General features: G+C 45.2%; 3 protein-coding genes and 1 non-coding gene across 6 annotated transcripts; 1 reads left to right on the top strand and 3 right to left on the bottom strand.

Moving 5' to 3' along the window:
• Nucleotides 1-100: 100 nt before the first annotated feature.
• LOC147216820 (clustered mitochondria protein homolog) lies at nt 101-12672 on the bottom strand. Its single transcript, XM_086177081.1, has 28 exons — nt 11693-12672; nt 11456-11601; nt 11195-11366; nt 9891-10031; nt 9677-9807; nt 9442-9596; nt 9232-9357; nt 8995-9142; nt 8830-8922; nt 7354-7572; nt 7043-7218; nt 6189-6500; nt 5952-6112; nt 5565-5666; nt 5369-5469; nt 5124-5276; nt 4079-4141; nt 3761-4008; nt 3602-3686; nt 3176-3329; nt 2522-2661; nt 2347-2427; nt 2141-2266; nt 1910-2031; nt 1573-1666; nt 1341-1475; nt 1187-1260; nt 101-1062 (listed from the first exon to the last, which is right to left on the bottom strand). Exons 1-28 carry the CDS (start codon nt 12639-12641, stop codon nt 963-965), a joined length of 4707 nt encoding a protein of 1568 aa, XP_086033207.1. The 5' UTR covers nt 12642-12672; the 3' UTR covers nt 101-962.
• Nucleotides 12673-15421: 2749 nt separating this feature from the next.
• On the bottom strand, nt 15422-18402 carry ccdc92bb (coiled-coil domain containing 92Bb). Its single transcript, XM_086176960.1, has 3 exons — nt 17694-18402; nt 17561-17608; nt 15422-16511 (listed from the first exon to the last, which is right to left on the bottom strand). The coding sequence occupies exons 1-3, from the start codon at nt 17821-17823 to the stop codon at nt 15811-15813; spliced, it is 879 nt and encodes a 292-aa protein (XP_086033086.1). The 5' UTR covers nt 17824-18402; the 3' UTR covers nt 15422-15810.
• Nucleotides 18403-20399: 1997 nt separating this feature from the next.
• On the bottom strand, nt 20400-26730 carry fbxo40.2 (F-box protein 40, tandem duplicate 2). 3 transcript variants are annotated; one of them, XM_086177086.1, is made up of 9 exons: nt 26412-26730; nt 25962-25998; nt 25269-25830; nt 24551-25095; nt 23762-23941; nt 22669-22910; nt 21626-21757; nt 20804-21041; nt 20400-20624 (listed from the first exon to the last, which is right to left on the bottom strand). In XM_086177086.1, exons 2-9 carry the CDS (start codon nt 25962-25964, stop codon nt 20424-20426), a joined length of 2103 nt encoding a protein of 700 aa, XP_086033212.1. In that variant the 5' UTR covers nt 25965-25998; nt 26412-26730; the 3' UTR covers nt 20400-20423. The 3 variants fall into 3 exon arrangements, with proteins under 3 accessions (XP_086033212.1, XP_086033210.1, XP_086033209.1); XM_086177084.1 differs by having other exon boundaries at nt 20708-21041; nt 26433-26727; XM_086177083.1 differs by having other exon boundaries at nt 20708-21041; nt 26412-26727.
• trnaw-cca (transfer RNA tryptophan (anticodon CCA)) lies at nt 23451-23522 on the top strand. The gene has a single exon. It is a non-coding gene; the product is annotated as a tRNA-Trp (tRNA).
• Nucleotides 26731-26874: the final 144 nt, after the last annotated feature.

The following is a 26874-nucleotide window of genomic DNA, read 5'->3' on the forward strand; positions in this document are numbered from 1 at the left end:
GTAAATAGATACTGTAAAACAGATTACGTGCAAAGTCAGTCAAATGTTTAATTTCGATAAAACAGTGATCCAAGACGTATGCTCACTTTAGCAATGTGATTATTTAATTACCAGGGACAAAGATGCGTCTTGTGAAGTTAGACTATGGGATGCAAAATGCTTCTGGTTGTCTTATAGTGGGATGGAAAATGAATGGTCTGCTATAACACAGAACAGTCAATTGGATTATTTTAATGTACAACCTCTTCACGGAGAGACAAATTCTCCGCCGTCCTCCGATATCTCATCACGGCACAAGTGCGACGCTCAGTGGACACATAAGGAATAGTAGGCAGTCAACGCATTGGAAAATCTGAATAAATGACAGAAAAAAAAGACAGAACATGCACCTTTTGTGCATGTCCTTTCAGTAGGCAGGGTATTTATATAAAAAAAAAATCTAACCGTATCTGGCACCAGACACACAAGTGGGCAAAAACAACCAAGAACAGATTTTTTTTTAAATTTTTTTTTCAACAGAGATAAGTTATATCTTTTTGAAAGTATGGGAAAATTAGATGCCAAAGTGAGTGGCAAAATACTCAAAGCAAATGAGCAGTGGAGATCAAATAATATTTTAGATGTGTTGTTGTTACTGACCTGCTGTTATTAGAATCAAATGCTGGCTAAATGAGAACGTGAGGAAAGGCAAAGCCAAAAATAATTGGTGACATGAAGTTAAGCTTGCAGTGAGAATGTAGCCTTAGATAAGATAAGACAAGTTGAACAATCACAGTCAACTCATGTGACAACAGGCTGCACCCGTTACGCTTTTGTCCAAAATAACAAGATGCTTTACATTTTGCCCATCACTAAATTACTCATTCTCATTTTCTGAGGTGTTTTCTGAGTGACTACACAGTTGATCCAAGGCTATAGTCTCTCCATATCCATAGTTTGGCATTGTAGACCGTCATCTCAAATTATTGTATCTTTTGCGCTGATAACACATTTTCCAGCACTTCTATGTGAAACTTTTCCTTCCCTCTTAACTCTGTCCTCAGGTCTGCAACTTCTTTTGCACTACAAAGACAAACACATCAGAAAACAACATTGTTACATTATATTAACAGATTATGTGACTTGTGTTATTATTGGCCATTATTTATTTTAGTTACCGCGTGAGATGAACTTTGCAAGTGTTCACCTGAGAGAGATGAGAATTATCCCGCAAGTGAGGTTGAGCTGCTGAAGTATCGTCGGAAAACTTGGTACGCAAAACTGTCCGGAAGAACACAAGAGAAAGGACATTGCAAAGCACAAATATGCATTTGTATCCAGAAATAAACAAGCGTCCTGACCTTGGGTGGTGGGAAAGAGGCACTGGGTGCATCACTGCACATATGATTGATGGACTTTTGTAGGATCACAGCTTGTTGAGTGAGACTCTTCAGGTACTCCGAGCTCTCCTTTGTGCTGTCGTGGTCGTCACCAACCTCCACGTGTGCAAAAAGGTAAATAAAGCCACAGGTGTAGCACAGCATCAAACCTTGAACGCTGTCAGAAACTACATTTGAGGCTCTCCAAGCTCACCTGATCCTTATATATTGAGTAAGCCTCTTTTTCGTGCTGGAGAGCCGACCGAAACTCCCCTTTGCTTTCATACACCGTGGCGAGGACATGATGACTGAACAGAAAATAGAAGCAGAGAGACAGAGATGTTAGGACGATGTGAAAGTTGAGTGAATAAAGTAGTAAGTGGACATGAAGAAACACACTATTTCTAAGCAGCTCTTCTCAGAATGCCCAAAATTTTAAAGTTTTATGACAAAAGTTTTGAAATCTCTGTGTCAGGCATGAGGAAAATTAAGCCCGCCTTTGAATACAAGTGTCCAGGACTACAAGCGAGCATAAAAATGACCTTTCTTACCCATGTGCATGTTTCAGTGACGTGGCACCGTGGTATTTGGCAGTCAGATTTAAGGCATTGCGTAGGAACTTCAGGGACAGCTCATATTCCCTCAATCCATAAAGCACCAGACCCACCATGCTCTGATGGAGGGAAAAACACAATGTAACACAACATACATGAAGTTTCTTTGACTTTTAAGAAATAATGGCTGCGAAAGGGAAAAAGGAATTCTTTTGAAGGTTAACTTACGTCCAACAACGCGACATAAGGGTGGTCTTCTCCGCTCACGATCAGTGTCAGGAACCGTGCACGATACAGCAGCTGGAGGGAGGTTGCGTGCTGGCCTCCAGCGAAGCAATACAAGGCTAAGAAGGTCTAAATCATTGAAAAAAATACTTCAGTAATGGGTATTGACGTGCAAATTGTTCAGTGGATCACCGTTCGGGATAACTTACATAATCATGTATTGTTTGAGGGTGATCTATACCTTGGATTCTCTCACTACTCAAGACAGCCTTCTCCTGCTGGCTGAGGGCCTGTGACATCAAACACAATATAACTTTAAAATCCACAGGTCTGCGATCCAGCTAAGGCAGGAACCAGGTGAAATAAGTGGTTGCACATATTTACATCGGCGTGATCCCCCAAGATGTAGCTGAGCCGCCCCAGGAGACGATGGCACATGCACACATCCTCGTGCAACACTCCACATATGCTGGTGAACAGAGTCAGAGCCTGGCCAATGAGTTGGTAGCCCTCTCTGAGAAGCCCTATAAGCAACAATAAAACTTATGACCACCAAGCATTAGAAAGTTATAACTATTTCCTAAATATTCTATATCACCGCAAACAGTGTTGGATGCTTGTTGCAGTGCGACAAAGAAAGAAAATGCAGGGTCATTGAAGACAAGTGTCACCCAACCGCATACTGAGGTGGTTGACTGTGAGGTGGAGAAAGAACTTGACAGGACGTGGGAGAGAAGTTTATCTTAGATAAGTTTTGGTGCAATTTGGATTTATGCAAAATATCTGGAGAAATTATAATGTAAATAATAGCATTTCTGGCTTCCTCCTTGTTCCATGAAAGTGAATAGCAATCAGCGTAATGCAATATTATTTCAAGAATCCACAGGGCAGCTAATATTTGGATCACGCAGTTTGAATACCCTCTTCCAAGCATTTGTTTTGTTATAAATAACTTGTTTTGTGTTAGAACAACCTTTGTTGTTATTCATACTCCACTCTGTCGAGTCTCCCGAAAAGAAGTACTTGTGCGCTCCTCACCCTCCTGAACCGCCGCCTGTGCTCTCTGTAGGAGATGCGTGGCGTCCGACGCTTCCGGCTTGAGATGTTTAATCACAGGAAATATGTTGACGATGTCCTCCTCGCCAAACACCGGCCGGTGTCGAGACTCGAACACGTACTCCTTCATTTGCACCTAAAGCGGGGCCGGGGTAGAAGCAGGGGCAAAGGTGAAGCGAAAAGTGTCAAAGTTGCACTTTGCCCGAGGAGCAGCAGCCGGAGGTAAATTTTAAAGAGTGATTGTTTGTTTGACATTATAATCAAAAAGGAGGTGTCATGAAATAGCAAAAGAACGGTATTTCCCATGGGGCTGATTTATAACGTCCCCCCAAAAAATACATTAAAAACAAAAATTCCACTCTTGTGGTTCTCCAACATACACATATACATCAGGGAGACGAGTCTGACCTGGATGCCAGTCTTGATGCTGATCTCTCTCAGAAGGGAGATCTTCTGAAGGCTGTATTTCTCTATCACTTCATCTATACTTTCGCTGAAGACAGAAGGAATGGTTATACCCAATCCTTTGGCCCGTAGTCAGCTCAAAACACATACGGGGAGACAAACCTTTGAATCGCGTAGTGGTAATAGTCTGCAGCCTCGGTCCTGATCCTGGCCCACAGCTCCCCGCTGGTCAGTTTGGCCCACGTGCTCCCCGTGGACAGGGAACCTCGGCTCCAGTGGCTGCGGCGTTTTCGACTGCGGCGGCGGGAGAGCAGCTCGTCCGAGCTGGACTCGGGGAAACTGGTCGAGGAACTGAGGAGGCAGTTCAGAAAGTGGCTGACAGCAGCGGAGAAAGCTGCCAGTTCCACACCCTGCGAAAATAAACAGCGAGATTCTCATTGGGATCCTGTTTTAGTTGCGATAATTTTCTGGTTATCTCACCTGCAGGTATGTCCTGAAGATGTGTTTTGCACTTCTAATGATGATCTCACAGATGGCAATCCTCTGTGGAGAAATTTACACAAGAAACACCAAATGCATTTTTTAGTTTACAAGGCAGATGAATTCAATTCAGGTTCCCTTTTTTTTATAATGGGCCTCTTGACGGTGGAGCTGGGTTTGACCAAGCATGGAATTATTAATAATGTTAGGTTTTGATGTTTTCTTTCAATCTAAAGATTTGCTCAGGCCCCTCCAAACCATCGCGTTTATACAAACACATAAAGATTAATGTGAACTGAATCACCCGCACGGATTAGCTACTTAAAACCCTGAAAAAAAATTCTTGCATATTTTGCTCTTAAGTGAGACATTTTATGTATTTATGTTAAATTGCCAGTATTTTCTGGTGGAGTGAGATGACAGAAGTTAAAAGAGCATGTTTGTGTCTGCGTTACCGTGAGACCGATTGAACATTTCAGTCCCCTAATCTAATCCTCCCTTGACTCATTAATGCAACAACATTACCGAGGGACGAGGATTCAGAGATGCAAAAATAAACACTGCCAGCGTGCAAAATGTCCTGTGCTACTGGAGCAAAACAGTGTCATGTCTCTGATATTAAATATGCCATCTCATCTATCTGGCGCCTGCAGTCGTTCAACACAATGGGTGAAGACGTCTGGAATATGAATCAACTTATATCTATTTTTAGAGCCATTTTTTAACACAGGTAAATCAGATCATAACTTATTTATACATTTGCAACTGCGTAAATAACAGCTGTATATATAAGGTATCTGCGTAAAACATTTATTGATTGGATTTGGTATAACTGCCTGCCTCTCCTGCTGTTTATGTACCCACATACCACAGACCTCTTTGAGGTTACACAGTAATTTCCATTTTTAACAAAATCGTTCTTGTTTTCCTTCGTGTATTTCGGTTTCACTTCCATCTTATTGTTCAGCCAGACCTTCTGATATAAATGTGACTTCCTGTTTATATGTCACTTATGTCTTCACTCTTCTATGTGCATTTTTTGTACCTGTATGTGACTGAGTCTCTCTCCCTCCTGCGCCTTGTCTACCCGCATCAGCAGGGCGCCCAGGTAACGTACGTTCACACCCCTCCGGTGCAGCGCCAAGGTCATTGTTGCACCGTCCATCGGCACAATTGTGTTGTCGAGACAATCCTTTAGCTAACACACACAAACACACATCGGGAGCAGGTGATTACAGACATACACGCATGCCGTGCTAAAATGCCACGTTTGTTCAGCACAAGACTCACCACAGCTGAAATCTGATCGGAGAGAAGGAACGCAGCTGCATCCCATAATAACTGCCTCTGCTTTTGAATCTCCTCAGTGTATGAAGAGGGGAAAGAAACACCTGCAGTGAAGACAGAGAGCTAAGAATGACTTTTAAAAAAAAGAAATAAATACGTATAAAAAAAAAAAAAATCGTGTGTGAATACAGTACTGTACCTGGAGAGCAAATATTTGGATTGAAACGGATGTCGAAGCCAGAATCGCTGACAGATCCGACGGCCTTGCAGGCGTCCAGCGTCACTTTTTTTCTCTGGGGTTCTACAAAAACAAACACAACCAAATGAAAAATAAAGAAAAAATATGTCTGTATATCCATGCGTATAAAAACGACTTGAAACAAGTCATTTTTTTTTTTTGTGGTTGCATTAGAATTCTTCACCAAAGGAGGGCTCAGTGCAAACAGCTCTAAATTCTAGATATGTGTCGATTGAACCCAGGCTGCAAGAATCCAGGATTGAATGGGTTCTATTTTCAGAGACAGTTTGGTGGGAGAGAATTATCTATGTCACATAGTTGGCATAAGTTTTTTTAAGTTGGGCGCACCCGAGTCAGCTGCTGAGCCAGCAGCCTCTTCAGCCCTCAGGGGATCGACCGGCTGCTCAGTCTTTGTGTCTTTATCCTGCGTTGCCTCTCTTGCATCTTCCTCTTTCTGCTTGTTCTCCTGGCTGAGCCCCAGCGACACCATCTGGGCGTAAATTTCGTATCTGCAGCGGGAAGGTGGGATCGGTAAAAGCGGCGTCGTCCTGTCTGTTAGAGCGTTCTGCGTTCTTTTTTCCTCACCTGTGCTGGACGAAGGCCTCCATCAGCTCGGGTCTCAGGCTGGCCAAGTTGTGATGATGTTGACGTGGGAAACCAGAGCTCTGGCATTCCAGCGGTACCTCGTCGTTTCTCACCTGGGTCTCGGAGAACTGGAAGTTCAGGTCAGGAGGGAAAGTTCTGATGAGGTCCAAAATGTACGCGCGGCCATCGTTTCCCAGGATGCCTTTGGTTTCAATGCCACAGCAGAGCTCCACCGGGGTGTTGTTGTGATCCAGAACCAGGTGGTGTTGGATTCTCAGAGGCTTGCTGGTTTTATTTAGCAGCTCCGCAAACCTTTGAAAATTAAATGAAATATCCATTTTCAATACTTTATCATTTTTTTTCTGCTAGGCTGGAGAAACAATACTTACATATACATTCCTTCCTCCCTCCTTCATCTTCCTAGGTTACTGCCCAGCTTCATAACTGCTTCCAATAAATTTCTTTTGGACCTCCCCTAAATGCTATTTATTTTTTAATTCTTATATGAAACCTTCATTGCAAAAGGGTCGTCAAGTTATTTTAATCACAGTAAAGTAATATTACAAAAATGTAGAATCTCAAGTGTCATTATGATCAGGTGAAGTACCGGCCGGGACTTCCTTATTTCAAGATAAGATACGATAGTACTTTATTGATCCCCATTGGGGAAATTTGAGATATATTTTAGATTCAATTTTATTAAAATATTTTATTTTATTTTATTTTATCTTATTTATATGCTGTATGGTCGTTATGCTAAAATCAGGTTTGCAATATTGTCTTCGGCATGTTTGGTGCAATTTACCTCTATTGTTAGTAACCCGAGCAACAGGCTCCTTTTTTGCCCTGCTTACCTGGGGTGCGTGAAGACAGTTTTCCCGTAGTCGTTGGAGCCGTATATGACGCTCTGCTCTTCGCTTTTATCAAGTATACCGGGAACGATCGTCTGAGCGATGACTCTGATTCCACGGTAATCCACCACAGCTGTTCCCAGGGTGTGCAGCCCCTCGGTGTCCACAGATGTGTACACCTGTGGTTTTATCAAACCAGGGGTATTTTGATATTTGGGCACCATTAATATGCAATATGCGGGTTACATACCTGTGTATTGTTTTTCTTTACGACATCACAACCACAAGAATTCAAATCCATGTTTTTGTACTACCTGTGCTCCTCGCAGGTCGCGGATGGCGGCCGCGTGAGCCGCGGTGTTCCCCCCCAGAGGCTGGAAGTGCTCGGATATGTCAAACCCGAGGCTGAAGAAAATGTTGTTCCAGATGAACATCTGCATGTGAGGCGACTCCCCCGGGTTCAGGGGCATGACGTTACCGTCGACGACGGCGACGGCGCCTCGTCCGGCCGCTCCGACAAACTCACTGTATGTCTGGGTTGATTGGCAGAGCGACAGGAGATTGGCAGTCCAGGAGAGTTTCAGTTCTAAGTTACAACTCCAGTTTCTAAGTCTGGCATAAACAGTCTGAATTAGTACACACAACATATGCACGTATTCGTTCATTCATGATTTATGTCGCTTATTCTGCAGCCGGGGTTGTGCGGGGCCTTTTCCAGCTGTCATTTGGCGAGAGGCGGGTTCACCCAGACATACAACCATTCACACCCTCATTCACATTTCATATAGAGACTTTTTTTTTTTTTCATCCTTGATGTTGTTGCTGTTTTTGTTCTTTCTGTTGTCTATTTATTTGTGGATGTCTTTTGCTTTTTCTAAGTTATTTATATTCATGTTCATTATAGTATTCATTTTTTTTTAATCATATGTATTGGGACTTATAATCGTTACACGGCTGTGACAAAGGAATTCCTCCTATGGGGATCAATAAAGTTTATCTTATCTTATAAAAACATTGACCCTCTCATTGCAAGTCAAATAGAGACATCCAACCGTTCACCAGTACCGGTCCAAAGGTACCAGTCCGCAAAGAAAATATATCTTGGTACAAATTATATTTTTTTTCACCAGACCTTCCAGACCTTATTTTGAAAAAAGACCGATTCCGCCTTTGTCTCGGCCTTATTGTAATTGCCTGATAGAATGTGTAACCGTTATATTCAGATTAAATACTGTGAATTGACAAAAGTTTTTATTATTTGAACCCCTGCGTTTTGTAATCCGTCCGCAGAAATATTTTCATGCATAAAACTGGTATAAAAAAGGTTGGGGGCTGCTGATGTAGAGCTATGCAGTCATTAACTCATTCACAGACCTGGTTATTTCAGGGTCTGATGTGAACTTCCTGTATGATTTTGAACCGCGGGAGGAAACCGGAGCAACCCTACACGGACACGGAGGGAGAACGTGCAAACTTTGCTCCCGTACTGGAATCGAACCAGCAACTTTCATTGTGAGGCAGAGGCGTCAACCGCAGCATCCTAAGAATTTGATGCATATTGTTAATTCTTTAGTAGCTACATTTGTGATCAAATCTTTTTTTTTTTACTGATCTGGCACTTGGTCTCCGTTTTGAAAGTGACCTGTTCCACCAGATTGTGTCGTCACCTGCTCCAGATGTGATCTTATTTTCATGCATTTCCAATCATGTCCCTTTATGACAAAAGCGTTGATTTTTGTTTTTTGTTTTTTAAACCTGCCTGGGACATGATGATAAATCAAGAGTCTGACCTTGAACACGCTCCTCTCTCTGGTCAGACGCTCCTGCAGGGTGTTCCTGGGGAGCTCCCTGCTCCCCTGCAGCTCCTCATTCCAGTCTCGACTCTGGGTTCAAGACAAAGAATCTTAATATCAGTGTCCGGTACCCGATAGTGGCGCCGGCTTGGCGTTCGCAACCTGGCCGGCCGTGTGCTCGTCCTGGCCCATGTGACTGGTGTGCGTCTCCTCGGCTCTGACGTAGTCGAGGGCGTGGTCTCCGTGAGGCGCGATCCAGGTGAACACCGGGAAAGGTGCTGCCATTCGCTCATAAGGATGTTGCTGAACCCTTTGAGGGCAGACATTTTTCTTTTAGCAGGATCGCCGCATGCACGTCCAGGTTATATCGATATTGCACGATCTTGACGGATTCCTTACCTTTTCTTCTGCAGCGCACTGAAGTTTTTCTTGAAGACCGGACTGATCTGACTCAGCAACTCCACCAGAGTGTGGCAAAGGATTTTGGGAACTCTGGGTTTCGGGTTGAAGTTGAAAGCGGTTGACCTGGAGCACATTGAAAGGCGCGCACGTCACTGTTATGAGAACGTATACCTCAAAATGCTGCAAAAAATGTTGCGTAACGCTCACTGATTGAGGTAGAAACCACGTGTCGAGCAGGTGATGTTCAGCTCCTTGTCCTCCACCGTCAAAACGTTGAGGTACATCAGGTCGCCGTGCATCTTCCTGTTCCCCGGAGGAGGGTTCCAGCTGCTCATAGTCAAGACTCTCAGGCACTGCAGAGGCTGTCCGACACACACTTCATTCAACCGATCCATCCGTTCCATCGTCATCTATTTTTATGATATCAGAATGTGATCCGTACCTTCCAGTCGGCTCGCAGCGGCTGCAGAGGAGCGAGCGGTCTGTCCTTGCATCCGGGGAGGAGGTGTTCCGGAGGGCTGCAGTCGAAACACTCTCTCTCGGACATTCGCCTCCTTCCTGGGTGTTCGCTCCCTGAAATGAGGGGTTCAGAGGTGTGTGTGCAGTCACGCAGCCCGCGACGGAGGTCATGGAAGGTCATGGAAGGTCATCGGTACCCTTGCCTCCGCGGGTGTAATAGCTGAGGTACGACAGAGAGCTGCCGTTCATGCCGTTGTAGGCGTCGGTGGGGTCGAGACTCCGCAGGAGGTCACGGACGTGCCTCAGATGGAGTCGAGCATCACGCGTGGAATAAGAATCTGGAAGGGAGATTAGTCAACCACAAGAGCTGTTTCATGGACACACACACACCAACTCAGGGGTTACACCCCTCGAAAAATGCACTGTACTCTGAAATATGAATTCTGCTACTGCACTTTTTCCAGTGTTGTCACTTTAACACACTTAAATCACTGTAACTCAACCTTCTTTTTGGACTTGGTCAGTAACCTTGTTGCCTTTGTCGTACATATTAGCTGTAATATTTTAATTTTTTTTCCTACTGCACTGTGGGTCAAGGTAACACAATTTCAATTCTCAGTAATTCTTTTCCTCAGAATTGACAAGAAAGTTGTCAACGAACATTGAAAGTTTGTTTTTTCAATATCACTTTACATGTATTTAAAAAAACAAAAAACAAGCGTAAGTTACATATTATGGTATGTAAGCTGAATCTGAGACTGAATAGTGAGAGTGTGTACTATGTGTTTTGACTTTCTTTTGCCTGGGAATATCCATCCATCCATCCATCCATCCATCCATCCATCCATCCATCCATCCATCCATCTTCTGCCACTTATCCTGGAGCCCATCCTAGCTGTGATCAGGGAAGAGGCAGGGTTCACCCTAGACTGGTTGCCAGTCAACCACGGGGTCATATATATACTGCTCAAAAAAATCAAGGGAACACTTGAACAACACAATGTAACTCCAAGTCAATCACACTTCTGTGAAATCATAGTGTCCACTCAGGAAGCAACACAGATTCATTTTGACTTGTTTTAAGGACATTACATCAAAGTTGGATCAGCCTGGAGTTTGTTTTTACACTTTAATTTTGAGTGTGATTCCTAATCCAGACCTCCATGGTTGATACAATTGATTTCCATTGATCATTTTTGTGTGATTTTGTTGTCAGCACATTCAACTGTGTAAAGAGCAAAGTATTTCATAAGAATATTTCATTCATTCATTTAGATGTTTTGGGCAATTTTTCCCAATTAATCTGCAGCATGCTTTTGGACCGTGAGAAAAAACTGGAGAAAACCCATGTAGACAACATCCAAACTCCACACAGAAAGGTCCCCTTGTTGTCAATCAAATCAGGGTCCTTCGTGTTGTGAGGCCGAAACTACTCGCCGCCGTGCCGCTCATGGCGAATAATGTTTCCTTTTGTAGCCGGGAATATGGAGGAGTCGCTCACCCTCCACAATTTTGATCACCTCTCCACCTTGGATGCCCTCGACGGAGCGAAGCTCCTTGAGGCCGTCGAGCGAAACGCCTCCCAGCTGCAGGGAGAAGCAGGTGCGGTGGCAGGTGAGCTCGTGGTCCATCAGCACCCGCTGCAGCTCGGCCACCAGCATCTGGCCCGACACCTGGGGGGGGCGCAGGAGATCGGTCGTACGAGGAGACTCGGCATTTTTCTATATTTTTCGACGTAATGGTGGAAATACAAGACCAAAACCTGAAGTTCGAAACTTTCTGATCCTGGAGGCTGAATCCTGACCGCGAAGTGAGTCTCTTGGAGATCAACTATTTCACGGATGCTCAGTTGATCTTCCTCGTCAACGCCCTCCTCTTTCGCGCTTTGGTCTTCTTGACATGGAGGTCCTGAAGAGGGGAGATGGAGATTCGTGTATAAGGCGCTGGTTTATTACGGCGTATATACGACAATGGACGGAGGGTAAAATCAACGGCCCACCTTTCAGGTGTGGAGCAGTCAGGAACAGCTTGTCGACTAAAAACAACGTCACCTGCTTAATCTCGGCCTCTCCCTCTTGCTCGGAAAGACGCCGCAGGCAAGGCTCGGTTTCACTTCTCTTCTCGGAGACCGAAACTCCCCGGGATTGAATCCAATCTGTGTCCCTGACGGTCAGATTGAGTTTTGCCGTCGTATCGGCGGCATCCTGTTCGTCCCCTTCGTTATCCGACACCTCGGCCGGCCGCCCGAACCGATCGGCGGACATCGGGGTCGAGTCGGCGTCGTCCGAGTCGCGGCCTGTTGGCCGATCGCCACTCTGTGACACGACGACTTTGTGGAACGCGGAGTTCACGTTACTTTTGTCCATTTCCTGCACCTGCGAAGTGCAAACAAAGTCAGCGTTTTCCTGAGCGGCGCCGTGCTCCACCGGGGAATGCAGCTTCTCATCTTTTCCACCTGCAGACTCTTCAGCTGCTGCTGTTTGCGTCGTCGAATCAAAAGAAAGATTCTTCTCAGTCACCTCCTCCTTGTTGATGCCGTCAGGGTCCGATGGTGTTTTGTCCATCTTCATTTTATTTCCGTCTGTTTCTGACCGAGTTTGTGAGTCCGTCCCATCCCGTTGCGTCGGTTGTGAAAACCCGGTTTCGATCGTCTCTTCCGCGCGCTCGTCATGTGGTTGTCGTTTATAAACGTACGCCTCCGGGCGTTCATCCGCTTGTCTCAGCTTCGCACGATCTTCCCAAACATCTAACCCCGCTCCGATACTTCTCATCCCGCGTCCTTCTTCATCTTGGCCCGCCGCGTCGCACGACGAGATTTCCGTCTGTGTCTGAACTTCAGCGCGGGAGTCGGTCGGCGTCCGTACGCCGGATCCCATCTGAGTCTCGTGTTCGGTTTGCGTCTCCACTTCGGAAAACCTCCCGGCGCCCCCTTCTCCCGGCTCTTCCATTCGCAGTCCCTCGGCTCCTCCTGCCTCCTCCTCGGACACCAGCAGACACACCATCGGCTCCACCAGGGCCACGTCTCCCCCGCGGTGGCTGCTCAGAATTATGTCCGGGAACAGGAAGTGCTCTGGTTCCAGGGAGTTTGCCGCCGTGGTGGAAACTGTCAACATATCCTCCTCTAAGTTGTCCGGCAGCGTCAGAGAGTAACACTCGCTGTCCTCGCTGGACAGCAGAGGGGATCTCTCTGCTTCGCCCTGCACCAGCGCATCCTCACACTTGAAGTAGTTTGAGAGTGTACGACAGCACTGGATCAAGTTTCCCATGGTGCAGATGCGCAGAACCAGGTGGACGGTTTGGCGGGAGACCTATCAAATCGACAAAACATTCATATTTATTCATGAGCTTAAACCGAATGTTGAATGACGCAATGCATAGTAAAATTCCCTGACCAAGATTCGGGAGGTCTACGAAGACTTGACAGGAGATGTCACTCAAAATGTTGTTATTGTGAGCACGGCTCTCCGTCGCATGAGGTTTTGGCCCAAATACCTCTTCAGAGATGGTGAAGATTTCGTGTTACAATTCCGTGTTAATACTTCTATTGGTGTTATTACAATTGGAAGTTTTGAACGCGCATTCATTCATTACTTATACCATATATCCTGCTCTCAGAATCGCAGGGATACTGGATCTTGCAATCAAGCCAGGGACCTTCTTGCTCCAGGGCGCAAACATCTGCCTCAACAAATTCAGTTAAATGTTTTGGGGGTTTTTCGCTCCTTAAACCCGCTCAAACATTTGAGCTTGAAGTTTCTCACTGCGCAGAGTCTGCAAAGACACCATGCATTGCGGAGGAATGAGTAAAGACAAGCAGCAACGCATGCACAAGTATCAAGAATGCCTAGATCTCGAACAAACTTCACAAAGGATGAGTTTGGAAAGCACCTGGTGAAAATTTTGACATCACGCCGGATGTTAAGTAGCTGGAGTTTGTCGCCGTGCTACAACCCTGTGTGTTTGCTGAGTCAAAGGAGCAAAGAGATCACGTTCATGACCGCAACAGAGTTGTAAAACCATCTAAATTAGAAAGGGAAAGCATTTTCGAATGTGTCCTTTTCCATTTTAGTCCTTGATTAGCTATAGTGGACCTTTCAAAAGTGTGAACTGTAGCTGCCTGTCTCATCGCTGGCACGTGTCACTACAGGCATGCGAGCCGACAACACGATGGGGTGCTCCTGCAGAGGTGTCACCTTACGCCGTAAAAACCTCATCATCTAAACTGCTGGAACACACATGCAAGGTCAAGCTTGTCATGATTTTGTAAGGTGGAAAAAGCCCGTCTTACAAGTGTCTATTAGTTAAATAAATGTTTATTTCCAGTTCAGGTAAAACAAGGAGGAGGCTCGCTGGAGTGCAGCAGGAGACGAGGAATAAAGCAGCATCATTATCAGTGGTAAAACAAAAAAAAAAAAAAAAAAAAATCATCCATGGGCCCTACCAGCCTCTGCAGACAGGGACAGACTGCCAGCCTCTTCGGGAGCCTCTGCTGTCCTCCAGAGCAGGAGACGCCCCCGTTCTCACCGCAAATGTCGCTGCACAAACTGTGAGTCAGTGCATGTGAGTGTGTGTCTGCCCTTCATGGGCGGAGAAGGAGCTGTGAAGGAGCCTGCCAGTCCTCCATTCACACACAAATCCATTCCAGCCCCCCTCCCCTCCCCCAAGTACCCATCCCAATCCAGAAGAGGGCTCCCTCTCCGCCACTCGTGATGTAACTTCCTGTATTATGACCAGTCGGTGCACTCTCCATCAACCTTGCTGCTGAGCATGTGCAGAAGGTTTATGAATAACACAGAGAGAAGCTCCGGCGCTTCTTCAGGCTTCAATCCACATGAAAAACCTGCACCGGGCTCGACGCAGCACATCCGAGACGAACCCATCCGTGTGTTCGTTCCTTTTCTGTCTTTGCCATGGAGCTGGAATGCCGGTGGTCGCCATGGCAGCGCTGCAGACACATTAACATTCTCTGCACGGTGTCCTTTTGAGGGAACCTTCTAGAGAGGAACGTTCACTGAGCGCTAATGTGTGTGTTTGTATTTGCCCACCATCTGTCACTCTGTGATATATAATTCATCTTTAATTTCAGCTTAAAATATATCAGTTTTGTTGTCATTTTATGTCAGATTGATAAAAACATTAAAAAGAAATGATCAATCCTGTGTGTGGAGGATTTAATGCCAGCTGAAAAATTCCCTAAAAATATGATAGTTTTTAGATTTTTTTCTTCTTTTCTGCAACTTTATTCAAAAACAGAAAAATGAGCACTTTATAATGCTTCAGCTCTAGTTGTCTTTTACCGCAAAAGATTGAACACAATAATTACAATAAATCAAAAACCCTAATCCTGACTATCATCATGAATCTTTACTTTTAACAAATAAAACTAGTTTGCCACTTATATCAAAATACTACAAGCGTCTCGATTCATGAGAAATTTCCTTCAAAACCTGAGTAGGTCTCAGAGTCTTTTAACAATGCACATTGGACTGCGATAAGAAGCTTAAAATGAACATTTAAAAATAAAGATTGTCTATCACTGTTCATATGTAATTGTAATTGTAATTCCATCATTTCGATGCCAGCTGGATGTAGGATTGGCAAATGCAATTAGTAGAATAGTCGCAATTTATTCATTTCGTTATTGACCAAAGTGTGCGGTTGTGTGCTTTGGAAATGGTTGAACAGAAACCAGTTAAGCACTGAAAGCAGACTCGCCTGACACCAAGAGTAAAGTTCTGCCGCCACAGGGCACATTGCATGAATTTAATAAAGTGCAAATAATACAAAACGCCTCTTAAGAGTTGCATCCCCAGTCTGAAATGTAGCCAGTGTGGTGAAAAAAGCAGACTAAAGGCGACTTAAAAACAGGCAAGAGCCGCGATCGGAGGTGTGGAAATGAAAAGTCAGCCGCATGAGAGTGTCTTTTTAGGGCATTTTAAGACGCACGATCGACGTGACAAATTGCTCCCGAAAAGCTGTGTGCCGGCGTGAAACTCTCTACGTCTAAAATACCAAAGTCACTTTCTGGAAACTATCTCCCATCTTGGAATCGATCGGGCGTCTATAGCGGCGGGGAGCGGGGTGGAGGACGCGGTCGCCCTCCCGGGTCATGCGGGGTCACAGGGCCGTCTCTCCTTCCCCGGCTCCCATGTCCACTCTCCTGTGAATCCCGCCGTCGTCTATGTCCTCCCATTCGTCCGCCATCTCCTCGTCCTCCGCTCCGACGGCTCGGTTCCAGCGAAGCAGGCGGTATCTCAGAGGCACCAGGAAGAGGGCAGGGTCGGGCATGGGGTGGGGTCTCTGTGGCGACGTCACTCTCTCCTGTGGGACGCACGCTCGCACTCGCTCCTCCCTCACGTTGACGCGCCCCCTGTGTCTCGCTTCCGTTTGGTGCGGACACGGGGGAGGAGGCGGAGACGGCAGCCAATCCGAGTCCCCCGCTTCGTCGTTCTCATCTTCCTCGTCCTCATCTTCCTCGCCCTCTTCCTTCCCGCTGCTCTCCTCCGGCGCCTCCGCGCCTCCCTCGGCGCTCTGACGCTGTTTGAAGAGTTTCAAGCGGGCGGCGTGGAGCTCGCGGCACAGGGCGGAGGTGGTGACGTTCTGGCGCTGCAGTTCCCGGCTCAGCAGCGTGATCTTGTGGCTGCGTCGCTTCAGCTCCTCCAGGAAGTGGCGCTCTTCGTCCCTGAGGCTCCTCCCGAGCGCGGACGCCCGGGCCCTGCCGGCCCGCAGCTCCCCGCGGGCCGCTATCATCATGCACTGCTGGTCTTCGAGGAGACGTTCTGCTGCCTCGCAGCGAGCGACCAGCTCCTCCTCCTCCTCTGTGACACACAAGCCAAGTCAGATTGCGTTATTGTCTGTCGCTCGCCTCCAGCCGCATCATCTCTGCCCTCTCATCTGACATTTTTCCCCAAGATTGTGCGATAGGGGGATTTAATACACGCTTTAAAACATACAGTGACAGTAAATAAACGTAAGAGAAGACAAGCCTTCGTTTCAATTTTTTTATTAATCCGTTCTAAATAATTTATTATCTACCGCATTATCTGCCCTCAGGGTCGCGGGGGGAGGGGGTGGGTGCTTGAGCCATGCCCTGCTGTCATTGGGAGAGAGGGAAGATTCACCCAGGACGGTTCGCCAGTCGATCGCAAGGCCACGTTTAAAAACAAACACGCGTCTGGGCAATTTAGGGTTTCCAATGAACCTCCAGCATGTTTTTTTTGGTTTGTGGGAGCAAAGCGGAGAACCTGGATGAAACCCACGCAGACACGGGGAGAATATGCAAACTCCAAACAGAAAGGAATAGAATAGAACGGACCTTCTTCCTGTTGACACACCCTATGCTAAATGGTCTCAACTTATCCAGCGCTTTCACACCCAAGGACATACGCAGGCAGGACGGGGCCGGGAATCGAACCATCAACCTCCCCACTGGCGCAACAGCCATCTCTCCCCATCCACATCAATTCCACTATTAGGAAGCTCTGTTAGCCAATTTAAATAACAATAAAGAGAGTGTTTTCGGTCGATGAAATCTGGTTTTCTGATACTTCAGAATTCTTTTGGATGGTTTGCTCGACAAAACATAACAAATGTATTAGACAATAGCGCTCGTGGTGCATCCCGAAAAAAAAGTCTAATGCAAATCATTATTTATCGTGATTACAATGACAAGCAAAAGTAAGGTTTTAAAGCTCACTTTACACCTTACAGTCAAAAATGGTAGATACTAGGAAACATTGTTTCTAATACATTTCAAGATTGTACTTGAGCTTTGCATCACATGTTAGCAAAGTCCTACTCTGCACAATCGTGGTCATAACTTCCTCCACGCATCTCAGTCGTCAGCAAGGAAGGCGCGATCGCTCACCTGCCGTGTTCCTCTCGGGAAACCTGGAGTCCAGCTCGCAGCTCAGCTCTACGGACACCAGGAGAAGCACCACAGAGAAGTTAGTACTAGAGGTCAAGGAAACACGCGAGGCCGTCGGGTCATGCACATTCACCATGGCAGCGCCGTTTCAGGTGCGTTATTTCCAGCTGCAGGCCGGTCAGCAGGGCCAGGTGCTCCTGCTTCAGGAAGGCGATGCCTCTCTCCACACTGGTCACCTGCTGCTTCAGCCTCCCCGCATCCATTGCCCACCCCTTCTCCTTCCTCCTCCTCCTCCTCCTCCTCTGCAACCCTTCACCCTCACCCTGCGGACTGGAGACACCTCTGGCTGGGCGTCCAGTTCTATGATGGGGAAGGTGGTTAAATAATCCCAACGTAAGCCTTTCTTGTCAGTCAAAATGACCTGAATGAGATCATTTTCACTAGATTTATTGAACTGGTACTCTTGTGTTCCCCTTTAAAATCCCCTATATTTGCTAATGCATTCACTCCTTTATCACCAAAATGACTGGTTTTCCTTTAAATAGCCTGCAGATGAGGCCGTGTGTCGCCCTGCACTGGCCTACCCTCACACTAAAACCGTGCACTCCGCAAAACGTCTTTCATGGATCCGCGCAGCTCCTGTATCTTTGTCCTTCCTGCAGCAGAAACGATGCAAACAAAAGATCCGCGCCAAAAAACAAACAAACAAAAAAAAAACGTCCGAATCGCACAAAGAAACAAGCCGATTTCGCCCTCAAGCAAGCGGATTTCGGATGCTGCAGCCGGCCGACGCACGAATCCATCTACATCCAGACTCCGAATAACCTCCTCGTAACCTTCCTGGTTTACGTGCAGCAGAGTTGCACTGCTGCGTGCACAGCCGGGCAGTTGTATGGGGGGTGATCAGTGCCACCGTGCACGGCAGCCTCAGCAACACCCGGGCAAAGGGGGGGTCATACTGGGTTACTGCAGACTCATAAACAGTATTTTTAGGACTGCAGTCTGGAAGCAGTCTTTTCAGGGGTCATATCTGCTACTCGAAGATTATTTACACTTCTGCATTGTTGTTGTTGTTGTTGTCACATCAGCTAAGGAGCAGCACCCTTGTTGAGCCGCATTTTGTAATAAACGTCCAAAATGTCATAACTTTTTCATTTCATTTTGTAATAAAGCCGCATTTTGTAATAAACTGCCCCAACGCATTTTTTTAATAAATTTTGCCACATTATGTAAATAGTTATTTCATTTTGAGAAGATTATTACAAAATGCACTTGCAACTTTTTTTATTCTCTAGGAAATGTAATAATATGGAATTTATAGAATATTCTCTGTTAATGCAACCTTTGAATAGTGTACTGATAGTAATTGCTAAGTACTGCTACTAGGCTAATACAGTGATACTAATAATAGGCCTAGCTTTTACAAATACTTTAAAGTAAAATAAAATACAATCAACGAACAAATAAACTATGCTTTAGAATTGTTATTACATAATGCACCATGTTATTACATTTCCTAGAGAATAGAAAAGTTGCAAGTGCATTTTTTAATAATCTTTTCATTATGTAATAACTTATTACATAATGCGGCAAAATATATTACAAAATGCGTTGGGGCAGTTTATTACAAATGCACTGTTATAACAAAATGCTGCTCAACAAAGCCGTTAATGAAATGTAATATTATTTTTTTTACTATTTTTTTAAATCAATGAACAACTGCAGAGAAATCGACATGATTTTCTGCATGCGACAAAACATTGTGAACTCTGAAAAATGACATTGGGTTGAAAGTTACTTTTAAGCAAAATATTCAATGTCTATCTGAGTGTTTGTTTTTATAAAAAAAAAAAAAAGCCAAACTTAAATATTCAGACGAAAATATTTTAACACATTTTATTCAGATATCACCAGCTCACCATGTTTATATTTAAAATTTCATTTTAAAAATTAACTAAAATAAATTAACGAACTAAAATAAAATAGATTTTGATTAAATTCGCATTCATTATTTTGAAAAGCCACGGGGAGTTGCATCAGAGCGATCAAAAAGCCGCGGGTTGCCGACTCCTAGTCTCGATAAATGTATTTTAATATGGGTCGTGGGTAAAACCGGGGCTTATTTCAAGGTCAGTCCAACCTGTTGTAAAAGAATAAATCTAGTGTGCTCTTTGTTTCAGCTATATGACAGGTGGGGGGTACATTTATGTGGCAAGTGCTTAATCAAACATGTATCACAGTGTCATCTGCATCCCTAAAATTAGGTCATTACACAGCTTGGCATGAAGCAGACTTCATAATATTTATGATAATCTGGAATGGCCCCCCTTCAGGGTCAGATAGCTTTCTGTCGATGAGAGCCGGGATTCTATCAAACGCTTCAGAAATTGGGAGAAGTGATACAAGTTTAGCTCCTTTTGGTGTCAAAGAAACTTTTACCTTGGATATTGAATTACCCGGTCCGATGCGGTAAAACAGAGAGTGTGAGGAAAAGCGGTCACATGCACCGGTCATCATCGAGCTTGTTTGGCATTTGTCTCCTTCTTATCGCCACCTACTGGACTGGAGTGACATTGCAGTTACTTTTATCACTTCTCCACATGTAATCTGCTTGATTTGAATGATTTTTCCTGATTTGTGAGGATCACGGAAATTACCAGAAATTATTTTCCACGGTTAAATAAGTTCCAAGTAATAAAAGTGATCTTCATCATAAGAATTCTTGCAAGAACTCAGTAAAAGGGTTCATATATTTGCTTAACATGAATATCAGCAATTACCCCGCAGACACAACCCCATTCTCTTTGTTTTCTAAGCGACAGTGTGAAACAAATCACAATTTTTTTTTTTACCCTGATTTCATTTATTTGGCTTTAAAATGGTTGACTAGGCTGGGTGAAGGCCGACTGCGCCTCTCCTCTCCACTTAAGCCAAGGAGAGCGACGGGCTGATCGCGCAGAGAGGTCTCATAGTAGGGACAGACTTTCAGATGAGTGGATATCGGGGGCATGTCAATCATACGCCACGAATCCACTGAAGAGAAGAGGTGACTGAACTCCCATACCTGGAAAGAGGAAACAAAAATACATGATTTGAGGAGGATTTCACGGTCATGTATTAAAATAACCCGCGGAGGAGATAGCTCACTGCTTCGGGCCTCCACTTGGCTCTTCTATGGGAGGGTGTCTCCCTCGCCCAGCGGAGGGTGACCATCCCTCTCTCCTGCAGCAGAGACATGCACACCTGCCTCATGAGCTGTGAAACCAGAGCCAGCTGGGACAGGGACAGGCTGTCTAGGAAAGTGGCCACGTGGCGCAGGACCTCGTAGGGCAGCGAGCTGAGAGCATCCTCCCCTCCTCCCGTCTGACCTTCTCTCCACCTTCGATCTGAGGACGAGTCTCGTGAGCGGCCAGAAAGCAGGGAGTCGCCGCCCAGTGAGGATTCTGGGGCCGGGCGCAAGTTGAAACTCCTCAGCTGCTGACTGGAGGAAAGAAAATGGCGTGACGGAGGAGTCTAAATAATTACACATGATCCCTTTAACAATAAATCAGATGCTACTGATTTGCTGCAGTCATCGATAATAGCGATTCTAGCTGTTTTAAAGCAAAGCAGATCGATGCGGTCATTTGTCTTCTAACAAATTTTATCCGCCGGCACGGATCTTATACTTTTCTGTAATTCTAAGAACAAAAAGATGAAATGTTGATGATTAACTGAGTCATTTCATGGCAGATAGGACATGTAAAAGGATGTATCCATTGATTTACAGCTTGTATTGCAGCAAGCATGCCAAGTTACAAGTTATATGACAGCGTAATTACATAGTGTGGTCGGAATGTGGAAGCGGTTTCAATGTCTAACCATGTAGATAACATATATTTAACACCACCCCTGACTAAATCAGCGTTTTGGGGTTGTCGCTGGAGACTGATGGTGCCGATTATAATTTCTCACAATTCGCACAAGGTCCACATTAATCTAACGCACAACTAAAAATCCCCATAGATGTAAAACAATATCATGTAAACGTCTGACCCAAATGTGATCATCCTGATTTGCTCTCACTTGTACGTGACGGAGGCGTTCTGTGTGGAGGGCTTGAACCTCCTCTGACTGTAGGTGCAGCCCAGATAGGCCAGAGGGCATCTCTGCTGGAACCAACCGCTCAGGCATGTCTGGATGTCACAGTGGACGTTTCTGTTTCAGAGGAAACACTCATTACAACGGTATATCAGTGGGGTCAGGGGTCGTCAACCCGCGGCACCTCTTTGACCCCTTTGATGAGTCTCCCTGTGGCTTGAAAATAATTAATCAAAATGTATTTTATTGTAGTTTGTTCATTTTTAAAATGAAATTTCAAATTTGAAGATTGTGGCGATCTTGTAATATCTAAATAAAACGTTTTTAAAATGTTTTTCTGCACGCGCCAGTGAAAGGATGACAGCACACACAGATAGGACGGCATTTTTGGTTTGCTGCCGGTGGATAATTTAAGTTAGACTTTTTTTTTTTTTTCATAAATACAAGAAGGACTCTAATAGACATTGAATATTTTGTTTAAAGGTAAACCTTCAATCCAATGTCTTTTTTTCAAAATGTTCAAAATGTTTTGTTGCATGCAGAAATGTCATTTCATTTTCTCTGCAGTTGTTCATTGATTTGAAAAATGCAACATGTATTTTGTTTATACATAGCATAAAGGCAAATAAAACAACATTATATGACGTTTTTAGTAATTTTAGATTCCGAGTCGTTGTGTGGCTCCCGTTTTTTTTTTACTGTGGCCAAACGGGTCCAAATGGCTCTTAGAGTGGTAAAGGCTGCCGACCCCTGAGTTTGGTAAATTAGCTAGAAATGACCAAAACATTTCTATACATTGAAATCTCTATGATAATTTGTATTCATCATAAGATATCACTAGCAGCAGTGAACACATGAGTATGAAACTGAAGCATGGGATGTTTGGGTGACACCCAGAGACATAATTCCATTTTCAAAAGTCCATAAACCATTGTCCTCCTTTTGCTTGCCACGATTCTTGAATTACTGAAATGAGATACTCCCTTTCAAAGGTGAATTTCAAACAAACGCAGCAGTATCGGGGTCACCTGAAATGCGTGGCAAACTCCTCACGGCGGAAGGAGTGACCGCAGAGGAAGGTGAAGACGCTGCTGGCTCGGTTGTGTCTGCTGTTCACGCTTCGGGCCTGGAGCTGCAGGTGAAGCCGAGGCGTCCTGCCCGCCGTCACGTCCGCCAGCGTCGTCCTCCCTCCGAACGGAGCCGAACGGAAGGAGTGCGTTTGTGTTCCCACGTCAACATAAAGCCCGTCGGCCGCTTTTGACTCGCTGATCTGTGTAGAAACAAGTTAGATGGCTTAAAGACCAAAATACCCTGCTTCACATAATAGAATGCTAATACAGTTACCATGACTGTTGGGTGATTATTTCTATGTTTTCGTTCTTGTTAAAATAAATTGAATTTGAAACATGAAGGCCCAAAGTCCTTCATCACTAGGAAGTGTCACTCCAAAATAAATTGTAGGACGTCGCTATGGAGGGCAAGGATAACAGAAGGGTTGATGCAAATGGGGAGCAAAATTAAGAGGAGATACCCCCTGTCGGTGAGTAGGCTGTTGTCACTATGGCAACCAAGGTAAGTCCTGCTTGCACAGCTGATCTGGTGTTTAACATCCTGCATTGACTGTTTCTCATGCATCGGGAAAATATGACCCATTTCATCTGTTTTTTGTGTGTATTTTTGAGACTACCAAAGCGATAGACAAATTTTTTTTTCCTGCGTTTTTCTTTCGTTTTCATATCTTAACTCGCATCCTGTTGTCGTATTCGTTAGGTCATGTGGTCTCGATGTATTGATCCCTGGACTAGCGTGTGACCTCGTGGCGCAACGGTAGCGCGTCTGACTCCAGATCAGAAGGCTGCGTGTTCAACTCACGTCGGGGTCAAAAAATGACTCATTCTTTAGGATAAAGTGTTGCTGATTAAGGTGGAAATAAGTTGCCACACAGTGCAACATCTTGATTCGAACATGTAAACAAACAATTCATGGGTTTACACATTTGTATTAAGTAGCGAAGAACATAATGTCATTGTCTGATCAATGCATTCAACAACATTTGTAATTTTAACTTCTCAGAATTCAGCGAATTCAGAATTCTCATCCTCATGAGGGTCCTTGACTGACCTTGTGACCCATTACTTCCTTCTCTGCATAGCCCAGGAGAGTGGCCGCCGCTTCGTCGCTGAACCAGTCCTCTTCGTTGACCGGGAGGTCAGAAGTGTCCACGGCGCGAGTCTCACTCTGAGCTCGGGAAGCTGCGTCGTAAAGGTGAACCCGCCTCCTGTAGTGATAACTGTCAGGGACCTTGGCGGATGAAAACGACGGGAATGCAAAAGGAAAATAAGTCAAAAAGTCTAAAAAATACTATTCTCATGTCTGGTCGACCTTGCGTTTCCACTTGATTGCGTGACAAATGGAAAACAGACAAATCCGCCTTTTTTTTGAAATGGTCATAAGACATTTCTAGACTCTTTTTGGCCGGTGGCCATATTTTTGGGTATATTCCATATGTTGCTTTACATTATCATTATTGAGAAATGCCTGTCATTGATATAGAAATATACAAATATGGTTATTTGAAAAGTTTTGCAAGGGTTAAGAAGTTTGCGACCTGCTATTCATCCTTCCTACTATTATTTATTATTGTTATGTTTTACTTGAAACTCTGGCACAACAATTTCCTTCGGGATAAAAGAAGTTGTTCTTATTCTTATTCTTATCCTTCTTGTGCAACAAGTGAAGCTGGAGCCTGAATTTGCCCTTTGTTTAAGACACATGCAGGGGATGTTTGGAGAATAATGGGGTCGCAGAGAGAGACCGCCCCCCTCCTTGTGCCCGAAGTGGGTGCACACATCAGAAAATACAATTCTTTTATCAACTTTATGAGGCTTTTAACAATCACAAAATCATCACCTTAAAGGAGCGCAGTGTTTGAACGGGAATAGGTTCCAGGCTGCCGTACACAAAGTCTCTCTCTCTCGGCGTGCAGGCCTCGATTTGTCCGAAAGCCAGCAGCATTCGGCCGTGATGCACCAGATACATGTTGAACTCCTGCGGGGTGAGCTCTTGCCCGAGACGCTCCAGCACCCCATCCTGCCACGGGGCCAGCCCTGTCTTGCTCGTGTCGGGTGCAGGCGTGGCCTCGTCCCCCTCTGCGTCTCTGCGGTCCGAGCTTGTTTTCTCCCGCAGTTTGCCCTGCCTCTTTTCTTCTTCTGGATCCCCCTGGGTTTTCTCTCTCCTGTTCTCACAAGCATCAGTGCTGTTGTGTTTTGCGTTTTCGTGATTTGCCTGGGCGACAGCGCAGCCGCCTCTTTCCATGCTGAACATCATCTCCGCCAGGTTGTGCGTTGCTCTGTTGAGGCCTGCGCTCTGCGGGGCCGAGGTTTCCCTCTGAGCGGTGTCTCGGAGAACGCCGGGCTCAGATGTACTGATTTCTCTTGAGATGGGTTTGGGGAGATCTGTGAGGACATTATAGTTTGAGAGATACAAACAAACAAGAGAGGGCTACTCATGCACTGAAAATAAAACACACGCTACGTGTAATTCAAAAATTCCTATATTAATGAAAAATGATCACAATCTAGAAATATGTTTTGCCTTGGAATATCTCAAGATGATTTCAAATAATAACCTGCATTGGTGTCTTTGTTTGTGATGTCATCGGCAACTCCCCCCTCGTCTTTCTTTTCATCGATTTTTTCCGTCTCCTCCTCCTCTTCCTCTTCCATCAGCTCTGGATAGAGCGGCTTCATTTTTAGCCGAGCGTAGAGGTCTGACTGATCCACCAGGGTCATGGCGAGGTCCAGGGCGTCCCACTGTCCCTCGGCTTCCTTCATGATGTTCTCCTGCAGGGCTTTGTCGCTGTGGGGGTTCGTGTCGTCGGTGGGCCAGCGGAGCCACTCCATGGAGCAGCACACCACGCTGGCCGGACACACCTTTAGGTGCGCCGCTTGCGAGGAGCGCGTCATCTGGAAGGGGCAGCCGTATGCGGCGTTGAGGCAGGGCACGCGGACGTTCGGGCAGAGCAGCAGGTGCTCCTCCTCCTTGCACAGGTGGAACACAGCTCCACACTGCAGGCGGCAAAAGGCCACCGCGCAGCACACGGAGACCTCCACCCGGGCCCTGCAGCGCCGGCTGTAGCAGGAGTCGCAGTGCAAGTGCTGTCGCACCCTGGAGGCTCGAGAGCGGTGACTCTGGTTGGATAGCATGGCGGGTAAAAGGGTGAATAAATGGGCAAAAAGTTTTTCATAGAATAAATACAGCTTTTTATTCACGGATTCCTGAGATTTCTGTTACATTTCAGCGTAGAAAGTCAGCTACTCACCATGTTTCCAGATGTTTGTATCTGACTTTTCACAACCCTTCAATAAAAAAATAAAAAAAAGTACAAATTAAAGTCCTAATCTGTATTTTCAGTATTTCTAGGAAAACACCAATATATTCACATCTATCATCAAATTGGTGACATGACATCAAATCGCTGACGTTAGATTGAAGTTAAGGTGATTTGTTTTTTTTTTTAAATTTGTTTATTCAAAGACTTCACACAATTCTTCTGTACCGCAAACAACAATTTGTCACTTTTTCTAATCACTCTTATTTATGTAATCAGCGCTATCAATTGAGGAGGACATTTTTATTTGTAGCAGCAAACTCCCCTGAAAGGAAGTAATATTAAAACCAAAGCTATGTGTCTGAACAGTAGAACACACTGAAGTTTTTGTAAGGTGGATTAGCAAAGACATTCGCGATGCGATCAAAATGTTGGTCTTACCAAGGTGCCACTGCCGTTTACCGTCTTTGAGATTTAAATGCGTCTTTCAGTCCGTGAGTGGTTTGAACGAGCAGGTTAAAATTAGCCAAGTAAGTTCAGCGGGAGGAGGAGGAGGAGGAGGAGGAGAATCTGCCTCTCCAGCATGACTTGGACTACAAGCTACAAAACTTCAAATGCTCTTTGGAGTAATATTCTTTCTTTAAACCGGTGTTGATGACTCTTGAGGACAAACATTGTGCTTGTGATTAATAATATTGCAACTGTAAATACCCATTATTGATTCGATTAAAATCCTGGAGGAGACGACTTCGGCTGCCCAGACGTGAGCAAGGGGAAGAACACAGTGGCCGGGTGGCTTTAAATGAGCCAGAGGGCCAATAACCTAAACCATGTCTCCACCATAGCCACCTGTGTAACATTTCACGGCCCCCGACCGGCTCTATTTTTAACACACTCGCTCACA

The sequence above is a fragment of the Fistularia commersonii genome, chromosome 29 (genome assembly GCF_037954325.1).
Source record: "Fistularia commersonii isolate RoL2024-O1a breed Wild chromosome 29, RoL_Fcom_v1.0, whole genome shotgun sequence".
Lineage (NCBI taxonomy): Eukaryota > Metazoa > Chordata > Actinopteri > Syngnathiformes > Fistulariidae > Fistularia > Fistularia commersonii.